Below are 11650 nucleotides of genomic sequence, written 5' to 3'. Positions count from 1 at the left end.
CGCTATGGACGCCCGCGGAGTTCCCGTCATGGCGGCGGCGGAGAAGCAGGTGCCCCGGTGGGCGAGCGCGCTCTCGACGCTCTGGTCGGGGCGCTGCCGCGTGAGTCCCGGACGAAGGGAGCGGCCGCGGTCCGCGAGGAACCCCCACCCAGGGCGGAGGAGGGCGCGGGGGCCTCCGGGGCCGCGGCTACCTAGGGCCAGGGGGGGCCTGGATACCCGGGTCCAAGGGGCGCCCCGCCCCGCTTTCCGCGGCCACGTGGGCCCGCGACCCCGGAGCTCCTGCAGGAATGAGGCTGCGCTCGGTGGTCTCCGGGCCTGAGCACACAGTAGGTGCTCAGTACGGTGACCGCAGCGGGCCCGGGCCCTATCGTGCGATGTCTGTGGCTGCACTACCCTCCGTGTCGTCGCAGCGGGAGGCCCAAGTCTTCAACCAGAAGCGCGGAACGCGGACAGCCCCGCCCAGGCCCGGGAGGCGAACCTGTCGGAGGAGCGCCGTGGAGCGGAGGCCACCGTCCCAGGCTCCGGTCCCTGGCCGGCGAGCGCTCCTCCCTGGGAACCCCCACAGGGACGAAGGGGCAAGGCAGACAAGGACGGGCGGAGGCGGGCGCTGCTCTGGAACCCACAACGTCCATAGTTGGCAAAGTCAGCGCCTCGGGCCCAGTGCTCCAGTTGCCCTTGGTTCTTTCCTTGATGGAGCTGGTTGAGTTCACGGAATCATTATGGAGTGACTTTTCCCACTAGGTTGAAAACAATTTTAAACCTGAATAGAAATAAAAGTCAAAAATTCTAACGTAATTCTAACTTACTTTTCCCCCAAACGAAGAGAAAAGCCATGCGAGTTTCCCAGCAGTGGCCAGACGCCCCCCGCTGGCCATCGTCAAGGTTTCTATGGACCAGCTGCAAACCACGCTGCCCACAGCACTCCTGACGGGGCTTCCTGGATAAAGAGGATAAAGTGGGTAAGAGACTCGAGGTCCTTGTCCACACACAGTTTGGCCACAGGCCCGCCTCTGGCTCTGCCGGCAGTGAGGCATTTGGCAAGCTTGTGTCTTTTATAAAGCTCTGCAATTTAACAGTTTCATTTAACTTGGCTTAACTAAAAAAATGAAGTATTGATTGCTGTCTTAAGATTTAGGTAATTGCTTTTGAGAAACTGAGAGTGAGCAGAGGTAAACTCCCTCCCTCCAGTGGTGCGACTCCACACTTCCCACTCTGAGGGAGCATGCAAAATGTCCTGGCACTCGCGTCTGTCAGGTAAAATCTTCGATGGGAAGGCATATTCAAGGACAGACACAGCCTTCCAAAGACACAGTTAACAAAAGGGAATCGTGATGGAGCTTTCCACCTGAGGCATTTGTGTTAATTGACAATGGGAGGTTCTCTGCTGCTTGCACTGTGCTGTTTCACTGAGGGATGCTCCCCCAACAGTGAGGTTTACTTCCCTGACGGAGTCCTCCAGCATTGAAGACCTGCAGGAGGGACTGCAGAAGTTAAAGATGCAGGTGGACAGCCAGGCCTCCAGGTTGACCTCGAGCCCAGACAAGGGGGACACATGCCAGTAGTAGGGGGGACCGGATTCGCTGAGTAGGGCCCACCCAGGCAGTGCAGAGCACCCTGCTCCCAGAATGCCAGCTGCCAGAGTGGTTTTTGAGTCCTCTGCATCTTACCAGAACTCTGGGGAGCCACACAGCATACCAGAGCCATGGCCTGCCAGTGTGGCCTGTGGCCCCCAGTGGCCCAGCCCCTGGGCTTCCCAGCACTGCAGTGGCTGGCTGCCTGTCCTGCCTGTTGTCTTCCATGGATAATGCCTGTGCAGAAGCCGGTCCTCTTACACTTGGAACACCTCATATGATCAGCATGAAGTTATGTGGCCTCCCCATGTCACTCTGCAGTCTTCCTCTCCTAGGGTGGCCTGGCCTTCAGCCCCAGGCCTTGCCCCCACCCCTGGGAGGGCCCCAGGCTGCTGGTGTCCACCCTACCCACCAAAGCAGGGCTCCCAGCTCTTCATAGAGCTGCAACCTGCCAGCCCCTGCCAGCTCCTCCCCAAGGTGCAGGTGGGTAATGAGGTAGTGAGAGTAGCGGAGCAAGGGCCCAGAACTGTAGAGAGACTTAGGACTCAGCTCAAAGCTTGCCAGGCCCTCCAGCACCCCCCACAGCTGTGTTGCTTGTTCTTGCTCACTATGTGTTTAGGTAAGCACTTGCCTACTGCTGGTGACCCTGAATGCTGCCCTCTGCCCCCAAAGTACCTCCACCGCCTAGACCTGCAGACCCACCAGCAAAAGGTCAACATGGCCATATCAGAGGCCCTGAAGTTAACTTCACAGACACTTCCTGAGTCATGTGGGGTCGTGGGTGGGCTTATCGCAGGCACTCAGCTGCCCTGCTCCTCCAGTGACAGGTAACACTGTGAGTGCAGGCTCACCAACTGCAGGGCTGAAGCGGGAACTCTGCCTTCCCAGGAGAAAGGCAGGGGCAGCTGCATGGTGGGGACAGAGTTCCTGAAAACCCATGACCACGACGGTCCCTTCATGTCCCCCGCACACTCTGGAAGGGCCTGCAAGTGGACCCCTCGGAAAGTCCCCTGTGAGGAGTCACCCGCCAGGCCTGAGATGCTTTCCTGCCAAGTAGGGCTGGCCTTGGAGCGGGAGAGGCAGTAGGGGCAGGAGACGATGGTCCCAGGCCATGTGGTGAGTGGAGCAGCTCACGCTCTTGCCCTGCCCTTGGCAGCGTCGTGCACCCCGTGTTGGCAGTGCCAGCGCCCTGGCCTCTGGCTCCCTCCTGCTGCAGGCTCAGGCAGACAGCTAGCTGCCCACTGCTCTCCCTGAACTCATGCCTACACCTGAAGGGGACAGGGGAGCAGGGTTCCTGCCTTCAGAATCTTGAGCCTGTGGCACAGAGGGCATAATTTGTCACAGCGAGTTCACTTACCTTTCTGAAATGTGGGCAATTAGCGGCAGGTGTTTGAATTCCTAGTGGGACTATGTCAGTGAGTAGAGGTCACCCCACACTCCCTTGCCACGGAGACCAGCCCACCCTCCTCTCCAGTCCCTCCCCAGAATGGCAGCTGGGTCCACCTCCCATCCAAGGGCTGGGCCCCTCCAGTGGGTTCTCCCTGGCGCCCCACCTCACCACACTCACCTCCAGGAAACATGACTTCCCCTTTCTTGTTACTGCATGTCGCAGAACATTTTTCATCCCAGAGAAAAAGTGGAGACACTGCTGTTGCACCTGAGCTTCCATTTTCCTAAACTGTCCCCTCTCCCTGGCAGGCTGTCACCGGGGGCTGTTCTCGCAGGACTTGACAAGGCTTATTTATTACTGTCACTGTGGAAACAGCACCTGCCCTGCTCTAGGGAAGTAACTAGAGTGGTGCCAGGTGCTGCCCAGCTGTATGGCTCACTCTTGGGTACCCACTTCTCAGACACCTAGACTCCAGTCCTGACGCCACCATCCAGCCTTCTCACAAACAGCTTTGTCCTGAGAGCTGGAGAGCCATTATCTCCATGAAGGGGTCCTGGGCACAGACTTTAGCCCTCTCAGCCCCTCTTGCTGCCCAGCGAGGGCCCCCACGCTGCATCTTATGGGCCAATCTGACACACAGCCTTGCTGAGATCCTTAGATTTGTCCTCTTGAAATTAGGGACAGGAGCAGAACCCCTTACAGAGAGTGCAAACTGGTGCGATTGAGCAGCCCTTGCATGGGTGCCTGCTGCAGACTACCCTTGGGGTCCCCGTGCGCATTGGCCAGGGTCTTCCCAGCCCTGCCTTCCCTGGCTGGTCACCTACTGCATGGATCACAACCTTGACACTTTTCTTGTCTCAACTGGAAGCAGCCACCACACAGTCCTTCCTGGTAGTCAGGTGCAAGTCCCTTGGCCTGTGTGTAAGTTCTGGCAGGCATCAGCCTCTGCCCAGCATCCTGGATCCACAGTGGACCAAGGAGTCGGGGCCAGGAGTGTGTCGGGGAGGCGGAGAAGTGGGAGGACAGCCAGCTCACAGGAAAGCCAGGACAAAACTGTTTCCTGGAGTCTGTTCTCAGACATGGCTCAGATTCAGATTTACAAAGTGCCTGGGAGGGCCAGCCCGTGGCTCACTCGGGAGAGTGTGGTGCTGATAACACCAAGGCCACGGGTTCGGATCCCATATAGGGATGGCCGGTTAGTTCACTGGGTGAGCGTGGTGCTGACAACACCAAGTTAAGGGTTAAGACCCCCTTACCGGTCATCTTTTAGAAAAACAAAAAACAAAAAAAAAACAAAGTGCCTGGGACAGTACCAGGGCAGCACCTCTAAGGTGAGAGCTTTTGGAAGAGGCATTTCTTGGTGTGGAGACACTGAGGGCTCCTCTCATCTCCCACTACCAGTGAGTGGCTGGTGCTGGGCCTCGGTGCCCAGAGATGCAGCCAAGCTGGAGCCTCAGAGGGGATGGCTTGTGGGGGGAGCAGGATTTCGGCCAGTGGGACGTGTGTCTCTTCCGGCTCACTCTGTCCTCTCGGGACTGTAAGCATATTTTGGGGGAGGGAGCTCATCACTAAGCTCCTTGTGTGAGTTTGACCGAGCCCCCGACAGAAATGACCCCTGGCATGCTCCTGCTGCCTGCACGTGCTCTGTAAGCTGGGCCCAGGCTCGGTGTGGAAGGAGATCTCTTCTCTCAGGTGGCCAATGGGCTCAGTCCTGGATCATTCCAGCCTGCAACCCTGGCCTGGGTGGTCTCAGGACCTGGGCCAGCTGCTGACCAGCAAGCAGGTGTGTGAGCACGCAGCCCAGTGGCACACATAAGCCACAGCCACTTGGGCTTCCCTGGGCCTGACTCAGGGGCTTGGGCTGAGCAGCTGGCAGTAGCCCCACCACACCCCTGGCTCACACAGCAGGGCGGGGTCCTGTGTCTCCTGCCATTGTCACACACAGAGGCAAACCTTGGGCAGTGAGCCCAAGCAGTTGCCTTCCATGAATGCAAAACAGACTGGGCTGGTGGGCAGTGAGGACTTGGTTGCCCATCTGGGCCACGTGACACTGTTGGGCTCTTGGGAAATGGCTGCAGGCTGGCTCTCGTGAAGGCTGCCCCTGCACACATGCCCACCCAGGCCTAAGCGGGTAGACACACCGGGGAGAATCTTCAGAAACCACTCCTCAGGGCCGGCCCATGGCTCACTTGGGAGAGCGTGGTGCTGACACCACCAATTCAAATGTTAAGAGCCCCTTACCGGTCACCTTTAAAAGAAAAAAAAGAAACCACTCCTCAGCCCTACAGGTGCTCGGGTTCGAGAGCTGTTTCCCATCAGCAAGCACAGGCAAAAGTAACTGCCATGGAGAGCATGGCTTTGCTGGCTGGGGGTACCCATGTGGGCTGGGCAGCACGATGCGCCCAAGGCTGTGGCGGGCACAGTCCTGCAGAGCTAGACCCTCTGTTCTCTGAGTTCCAGCAACCTGCCCTGGTAAACTGCAGGGTCCTGACCCACAGAAACAGGGCGCCGACTCTCCGCAGAGAAAGTGCACGAAGGGCTGCAGAAGGCTGGGCCATCTGTGTCCTGGCCCTGGAGGGAACAGCCCCCTTTCTCCCCAGACACGCCACTGGTCCCGCACACTGGACCTTGACAAACAAGATAGCTGTCTGTGGTTGGTGTGTTTTACAAGCAGTAAAGCATTCTAACGAAACCACAGTCTTGATTTACATCTGATTTACTGCATTTTAAAATTTGGGATGTTAGTGGGAAGAGAGGTGACGTGAGCACTAGTTTGGTACAGGCAATGGTGGGGGCAGTGGACACACCTGGAGGAAGACTGGAAAGACAGGTACCCTCTGCCCTCGTCTGGTGACCCCAGGACAGTAAGTAGGCACAGGAGGTAGCCCTGAGCATGACCCCTTGGGGTCACAGCTGCTGCAATCACTGGGGGGCCCATCCTGAGGAACCCTGTTGTCCTGCTCCCCACCCCTGAAGCTGGAGAGGCTCCCTGTGGGTGCTGGACTTGGGGAAGGGGCTCTCCCGGCCCCATTCCTCCCAAAAGATGCCTTCTGCATCCCAGCGGCTGCTGGCTGGGCCCGGCCAGGGTCCTGGGCAGGGAGGCAGGGCCACTGTCCTCAGCAGGACGTACCCTCCGAACTGGCTGAAGACCACCTGACCAAACCACCAGCCTGCTGGTACCCCTCCCCGCCCTTTCTTTCCTTCTGGACGCCTTTGGGGACCTGGCAAGAGCTAGCTTCTCCCCTCCATCCACTTTCAACATCTAGGTCCTGAGTAGCCGGGGGGACTCAGAACGGTCCCTTCAAGCCCTTGCCAGCAGAGGGCTGGGCTTTTGCACAAGGGGGAGGTCTGGCCACCAGGCTCCCTTCCTGGGCCGGGGCCAGTCCTGGGTCTGATGTCCTCGACCCGCCCTCAGACTCCCTGTCCATCTCCCCGCTAAATCCTGCCCAAAGGGCCGCGCGGCGTGCCCAGCTCCGGGCGGGGGTCGCACGGCTGCTGCGGGGTCTGGCCGGGGAGGCAGGCGAGGCCCGCGCTGGAGGGAGGAGCGGGGGTCACGCGCCAGGACCCCCACCCCAGGGCTGAACCTCCGCCACGGGGCTTGGGGGCCGTCAGGTCGGCGGGACGGGGGGCTCACGGGCCCGCGGCGCCGGGATCCGGGGGGCGCAGGGCGCGGGCGCGCTCGCCGCCTGGCGTGCAGGCCTTGGCGGACAGCGCCCTCTCGCGGCCCGAGCGGAAGGCCGCGGTCACGGTCACCAGGTAGGCGGTGCCCGGCGCCAGACCCTGCAGCGTGGTGCTGTTGCGGCCCGCGGGCACCTCCACGCGCTGCGCCGCGCCGCCCCGCAGCGGCCCGAACTGCACGTGGTAACCGAGCGCGGCGGCCGCGCCGGGCGCGGGGTCCCAGCTCACGCGGAGGCTGCGCGGCCTGGCGTGCGAGATGACGATGCGCTCCGGCCCCGCCTCTTCTGCGGGGAGGGGGCCGTGAGCGCGGGGGAGGGGCGGGCCCGGGACCCCCCGCCCCTCGGACCCACACTCCCCGCCGCGCCCCCGCCCTCCGTGCCCGGCCCGGCTCCCCCGCCCCCCTCACCTGGCAGTGTGTGCACTCGCAGGTGCAAGGGCCGCAGAAGGCGCTCGTTGGACTCGGGCACCAGCGCCACGTCGTAATCCGTGTCCGGGTCGAGGCCGGCCCAGGTCCAGTTCGTGGCGTTCCCCGGAAGCTGCTGGTGTCTCACGGCCCCCTGTTTGGTGCTGGGCACGAGCTCCAGCACGTAGTAGCCCGAGCTGGTGGTCAGCAGGGGCGGCCAGGCCAGGTGGATGCTGCTGGAGGTGACCTCGTAGGCACGGAGCTGCTGCATGGCCTCTGCGGGTGGAGGGGGAGCTCGGTCACCTCCCCTGCGCCAGCTGATCCAGGGAAGACCCCGAGATTGGAGGCCCCAGTAGGACAGGCGAGGGCCACGGGACCAGGGCGAGTCAAGAGCCTGGCCGGCCTCTGCCACACCCAGCAGATGCTAATGACATGCACAACAGTGACCGGGCTGGGGGAAGAAGAGAAGAAGGGGTGCAGTGCCCCCCCACACCCAGCCCCATCAGGGGCTTCCCTGCCTGCCCCAGCCCCAAACCCAGACCTTTGTCGGGAGGGATAGTGGCCACTCCCCACCCAGACCAGTGGCCTGGCAAAGGTCCCTCAAAGGTGGCAGGGCCACATGGTGTCTGAGAACAGAGGACCAGCTCCCCAGCCCAAGAGGCCAGCACAGAGCACTGGGATCAGCCAGACTCTGGACAGTAAAGGCAAGGAGGACCCAAGGGTGCAGGAGGAGGTGAGAGACCACAGGGGGAGGCCCCAAGGGCAGTGGATGCCTGACAGACAACTCCTGGAGCAGCTGGACCTGGGGTTCAGCAGGTGCTGTCTGCCTCAGGTCCCCAGGAGAGCATGGTTTGGGGGACTCCAGGGTGGGACCCTGAGCTTGTGACACCAAGGACCACATGGCCATCTGAGTGACCATGCAGGCTCATAAATGTCCAGACATGGTGAAGCCCCTTGGTAACGCTCAGCACCCGGGGTTGCCTGCCAGCCACTCACTTTCCTGCCCAACACCTGAATTCAGACCCTGCCACCAGTCCCAGGAACCTCCACCCACTACTGCCTCACTCCTCCGCCCTGCAGCCAGTCCAGCTGCTTAAGGCAGCTCCAGGCTCTGTCCCCTCCCAGCTTGGTTGGTTGACCCAGGGGTCACCAGGAGTCAGATGGCCCTGGGGGAAATCTTGGGGTGGACTCTCCACCCTCTCAAGCCCACAGTCCAGCCCCTTCTGGCCCAGGGTGGATGATTAACCGACAGGCGGATACTTGGTAAGAACCCTGGGGTTAGTGGCATTTCACTGGCCACAGCACACTGCACCAGTAACCAGGCCCTCCATCTCCAGCCCCTCCCGCTTCAGTGCTTGGCTGCTGCAGGGGGAGCTCCAGAAAGGAGCTGGTGGGGTGCCGCTCAGCCCTGCAGCAGGCTTTCCCTGGTCCAGCTCCTCCCCGGCAATCCCCACAGCTGGCCTGCAGTGCAACCCAGCTCAAACCCCTCAGTGGCTGTCCTCACCCAGGATAGGTAGGGCCCAAGCTCTGTGGGAGGCTGTCCCTGACTTTTCTGGCTCTCCCCTCTCCAGGCGTGGTGGGCGTGGCCAGCCAGCTGACCCCTGGACATGCCCAGAAGCACATGCTGCCCATCTGCACAGACCCCAGACTTGGAACCTCCTTCCTCATCCTTTCCATTTGGCCACGTCCCACCAGCTGTAGCCCCCTGGTCCCTTGGTCCACAGCAAGCTCCCCGCTCTGTGGGCCTCCAGTCCAGCAGGGAGCTTCCCCTGGAGGTGCTTACCTAGGCCTGCCCCTCTACCTCTCCAGTTTCTCTCCACAGCCCAGGTAGTGGGCACACTGGATGGTGCAGAGCAGCTACATCACCCGCCTCCCCACTGCACCCTCAGGGCACCAGAGGCCCTGCGGCCCTGGCCCCTGCTCTGGGCACAGACGTTCCTCCTGAAGTCTCAACCCAGCCTCTCCTGCGGCTCCCAGATAGGGCTCCACTGGAGCCCTGCCTCCTCCCACCTACCGAGAATGGAGCCCCTCAGCTCCTGGGTGATGATGTGCAGGTCATCCACATCCACAAAGTGCAGGTGCTTCTCAGCAGGGGCCGAGGCGGCGTCCGACAGCCCCAGGAGGTTGCCACGGCCCGTGCTGACAATGAAGACAGTGACGCCCAGGTCCTTGAGTTCCTGCATGGGAGGCCCCACGGGGTCGCTGGAGCCTCCATCTGTGACCCACACCAGCACCTTGGGCACCGCTGGCCGGGCACCCAGCGCCTCAGCAAACAGCTGCTCCTTGGCATATGCAAGTGCCAGACCGGTGTTAGTGTCACCCATGCGCTGGGTCGCAGTGCGTATGGCATCCTGGACAGCCTCACCTGAGCTGTGCCGGTTGAAGGGGAACTCGGTGTATGGGCGGCTGCCCACATGCACTAGGCTGGCACGCAAGGCCCTGGGGCCCAGGGGCAGCGATGCCGCCAGCTGCCCCACAAACTCCCGAACCCGGGAGAACTCGTAGTGAGACACACTGGCTGAGCTGTCCAGCAGGAAAAGCAGGTCACCCTGGGGGGCTGACACTGGGAGGCCTGGGGGAAAGGAGGAGGGTTCAGCCCCAGGTAGTGGCCGTCCAGACAGCCGCATGCCCAGGACATAACCCCTGAGGGCCTGGGTTTTCCTTAAGTGAGTGCTTGCCCTTGCCCAAAGGGCCTGGGGGTGGCACCCCAGGTGTCGGGGGGAGAGGGGTTCTGAGCCACACCAGAGGCCCACAACCTCGGTGGGTTCCTGCTCTGCCCACAGGCCATATGACCGAGGTTATTCTGGGCTTGTGTCCCATCTGTAAAGGAGAGCTGACCCCTCCAAACCCCAACACCCTCCTTTCTTCAGCAGACATTGCAGGCGGGTGGAGCCAAGGGCCTGGCCTAGGCCCCAGAGTGCCGCGAGCCAGGGGGCTGCTCCCTTCAGGTCTGGCTTCCAGAGCGGCAGCCTGGAGGCTGGTGTTCAGCAGCCAGGTGAGGCAGCCGCCCTGGGCAGCACACTGCAGCGGGGAGGGGAGGCACAGATGGAGGGATGGGGGAGGCAGAGCCCCGAACACGGCTCCCCCGGCCCAGATGGCCAGGCTGCAGTCGTGACCCCACTTACGGATGATGTCACCCCTTCCCTGGCCCCCATCCCCTGCTCCATCTGGACCCAGAGAGCAGGACACACACCCCAGCAGCCTGAGGGTCCGACCAGCCCCTCGCGGGTCCCAGGTTTTCCTGTACCCCACCCGCGGGGGTTTGGGGGGCAGATGCGCCCCTCCCCCACCGAGCCATGGGCGGGGGTGGAGGGTGTGCTAAGGATGTCCCGGTTCTGATCCCAGCCCCATGGTTTCCCCGATGCAAAGTGGTGACTCCAACCTTCCCACCATCCCTCTACTAAGGGTTATTTCGAGGGTAGGGAAACTGAGGCAGGGGCGGCCTCCCCGTCCAGGACTCACGATGCCGCGGAGCCGCCCGGAGCACCTGGGCCCGCCCGCGCAGGTGAGTGGGGCGCCCCGCCCGCGCGCCGCCCGGGTCCCGCAGCCTCCCGGTGCACCCGCCCCACGGCCGCGGGGGACAGCGATGGCCCCGTGGGGGCTCCGGGAGCCGGGCCGGCCGGCCGCACTCACCGCGCTGCTCGCCGCTCCGCGCCAGCGCCAGCCGCAGGCCCAGGGCCAGGCTGAGCGCCGTCCAGGGAAGCATCGCGCGCAGCGGGCCGGGGCGCTCGGCCGCCGCTCACAGCCCGCTCGCCTCGGGGCCGCAGGGCTCGCGGCCGCGCGGGACGGGCCCGGGCCGCCCCCGAGAGGCCCCGCCCGAGAGGCCCCGCCCCCCGCCGCACGTACTCGCCGCGCGTGCACACGCCGCCGCGCGCAGACTCCGGAGAAGCGCGCGCACGAGCGGACCCAGACACGTGGTGACACGCGGCAAGAACTGGGACAGGAGCGAGGCGCGCACGCTCGGGCATGCACTCACGCAGACCCCCGGTACCCCCGCCCGGGCTGTGCGCCGTGGAGTCCGCCCCCTCCACCCACTACTGCCCCCAACTCCAGAGCCAAGCAGTGAGTCGCCAGGCTCGGTCGTCCACATGCCCAGCACTGCCCGTGACTCCGGGCCCAAGAGAACCCCAGGGGGTGAGGTTGGGGGACCCCGAGAACATCACCCTACCCCCAATAAGATGCAGGCCCTGGCTTCTTCGCCTTGGCTACAGGGTTGGAAGAAGGGTAGGTGTCTTGGAGGGCTGGGCTATGCATCCCCAATGGCTGACTAGCAGTGATTGGAAGGGCCAGGGTCAGACCTAGAAATGACACAGTGCCTTGGCAGGGGACAGGATCTTGAGGGGAAGCTTCTTAGGGGATGCAAAGCCCCCACCCCACCCAGGCTTCTTGGAGGAAGAGGTGTAGGGGTGGGAGATGGTTGGTTCGGCCGCTGCCAGCGTGACCACACTGGGCCTACTGCTGTCCACGTACAAACTGCCCAATGAGGGGCCCAGGACCCAGGCCCAGGTCAAACTCCAGGACTAAGCACCAACCCCCCAGGGGCCCACCGGTAAGTCAGGAGCTCTTGGGTCCTGGGATTTTAGCTAGGGGGTGTCCCAAGGGGCACTT

At 62.8% G+C, this 11650-nt stretch overlaps 1 protein-coding gene across 2 annotated transcripts; it reads right to left on the bottom strand.

The window, feature by feature from the left end:
- Positions 1–5661: 5661 nt before the first annotated feature.
- VWA1 (von Willebrand factor A domain containing 1) lies at positions 5662–10782 on the bottom strand. Of its 2 annotated transcripts, none has more exons than XM_063106307.1 (4): positions 10676–10782; positions 9057–9614; positions 7046–7318; positions 5662–6923 (listed from the first exon to the last, which is right to left on the bottom strand). In XM_063106307.1, exons 1-4 carry the CDS (start codon positions 10746–10748, stop codon positions 6592–6594), a joined length of 1236 nt encoding a protein of 411 aa, XP_062962377.1. In that variant the 5' UTR covers positions 10749–10782; the 3' UTR covers positions 5662–6591. The 2 variants fall into 2 exon arrangements, with proteins under 2 accessions (XP_062962377.1, XP_062962378.1); XM_063106308.1 differs by having other exon boundaries at positions 5662–6920.
- Positions 10783–11650: the final 868 nt, after the last annotated feature.

The sequence above is a fragment of the Cynocephalus volans genome, chromosome 8 (assembly GCF_027409185.1).
Source record: "Cynocephalus volans isolate mCynVol1 chromosome 8, mCynVol1.pri, whole genome shotgun sequence".
Taxonomy (NCBI): domain Eukaryota; kingdom Metazoa; phylum Chordata; class Mammalia; order Dermoptera; family Cynocephalidae; genus Cynocephalus; species Cynocephalus volans.
Note: the sequence above shows the minus strand (reverse complement) of the source record. Positions and strands in the feature narration are given on the sequence as shown.

Bases quoted from the DNA above. Each gene is read 5' to 3' on its own strand.
- VWA1 (XM_063106307.1), bottom strand. From the start codon at position 10,748: ATGCTTCCCTGGACGGCGCTCAGCCTGGCCCTGGGCCTGCGGCTGGCG. The intron at 9,615-10,675 runs GTGAGTGCGGCC...CCTTTCCCCCAG, and splicing joins GCGGAGCGGCGAGCAGCGCG to GCCTCCCAGTGTCAGCCCCC. The intron at 7,319-9,056 runs GTAGGTGGGAGG...CTCCACCCGCAG, and splicing joins GCTGAGGGGCTCCATTCTCG to AGGCCATGCAGCAGCTCCGT.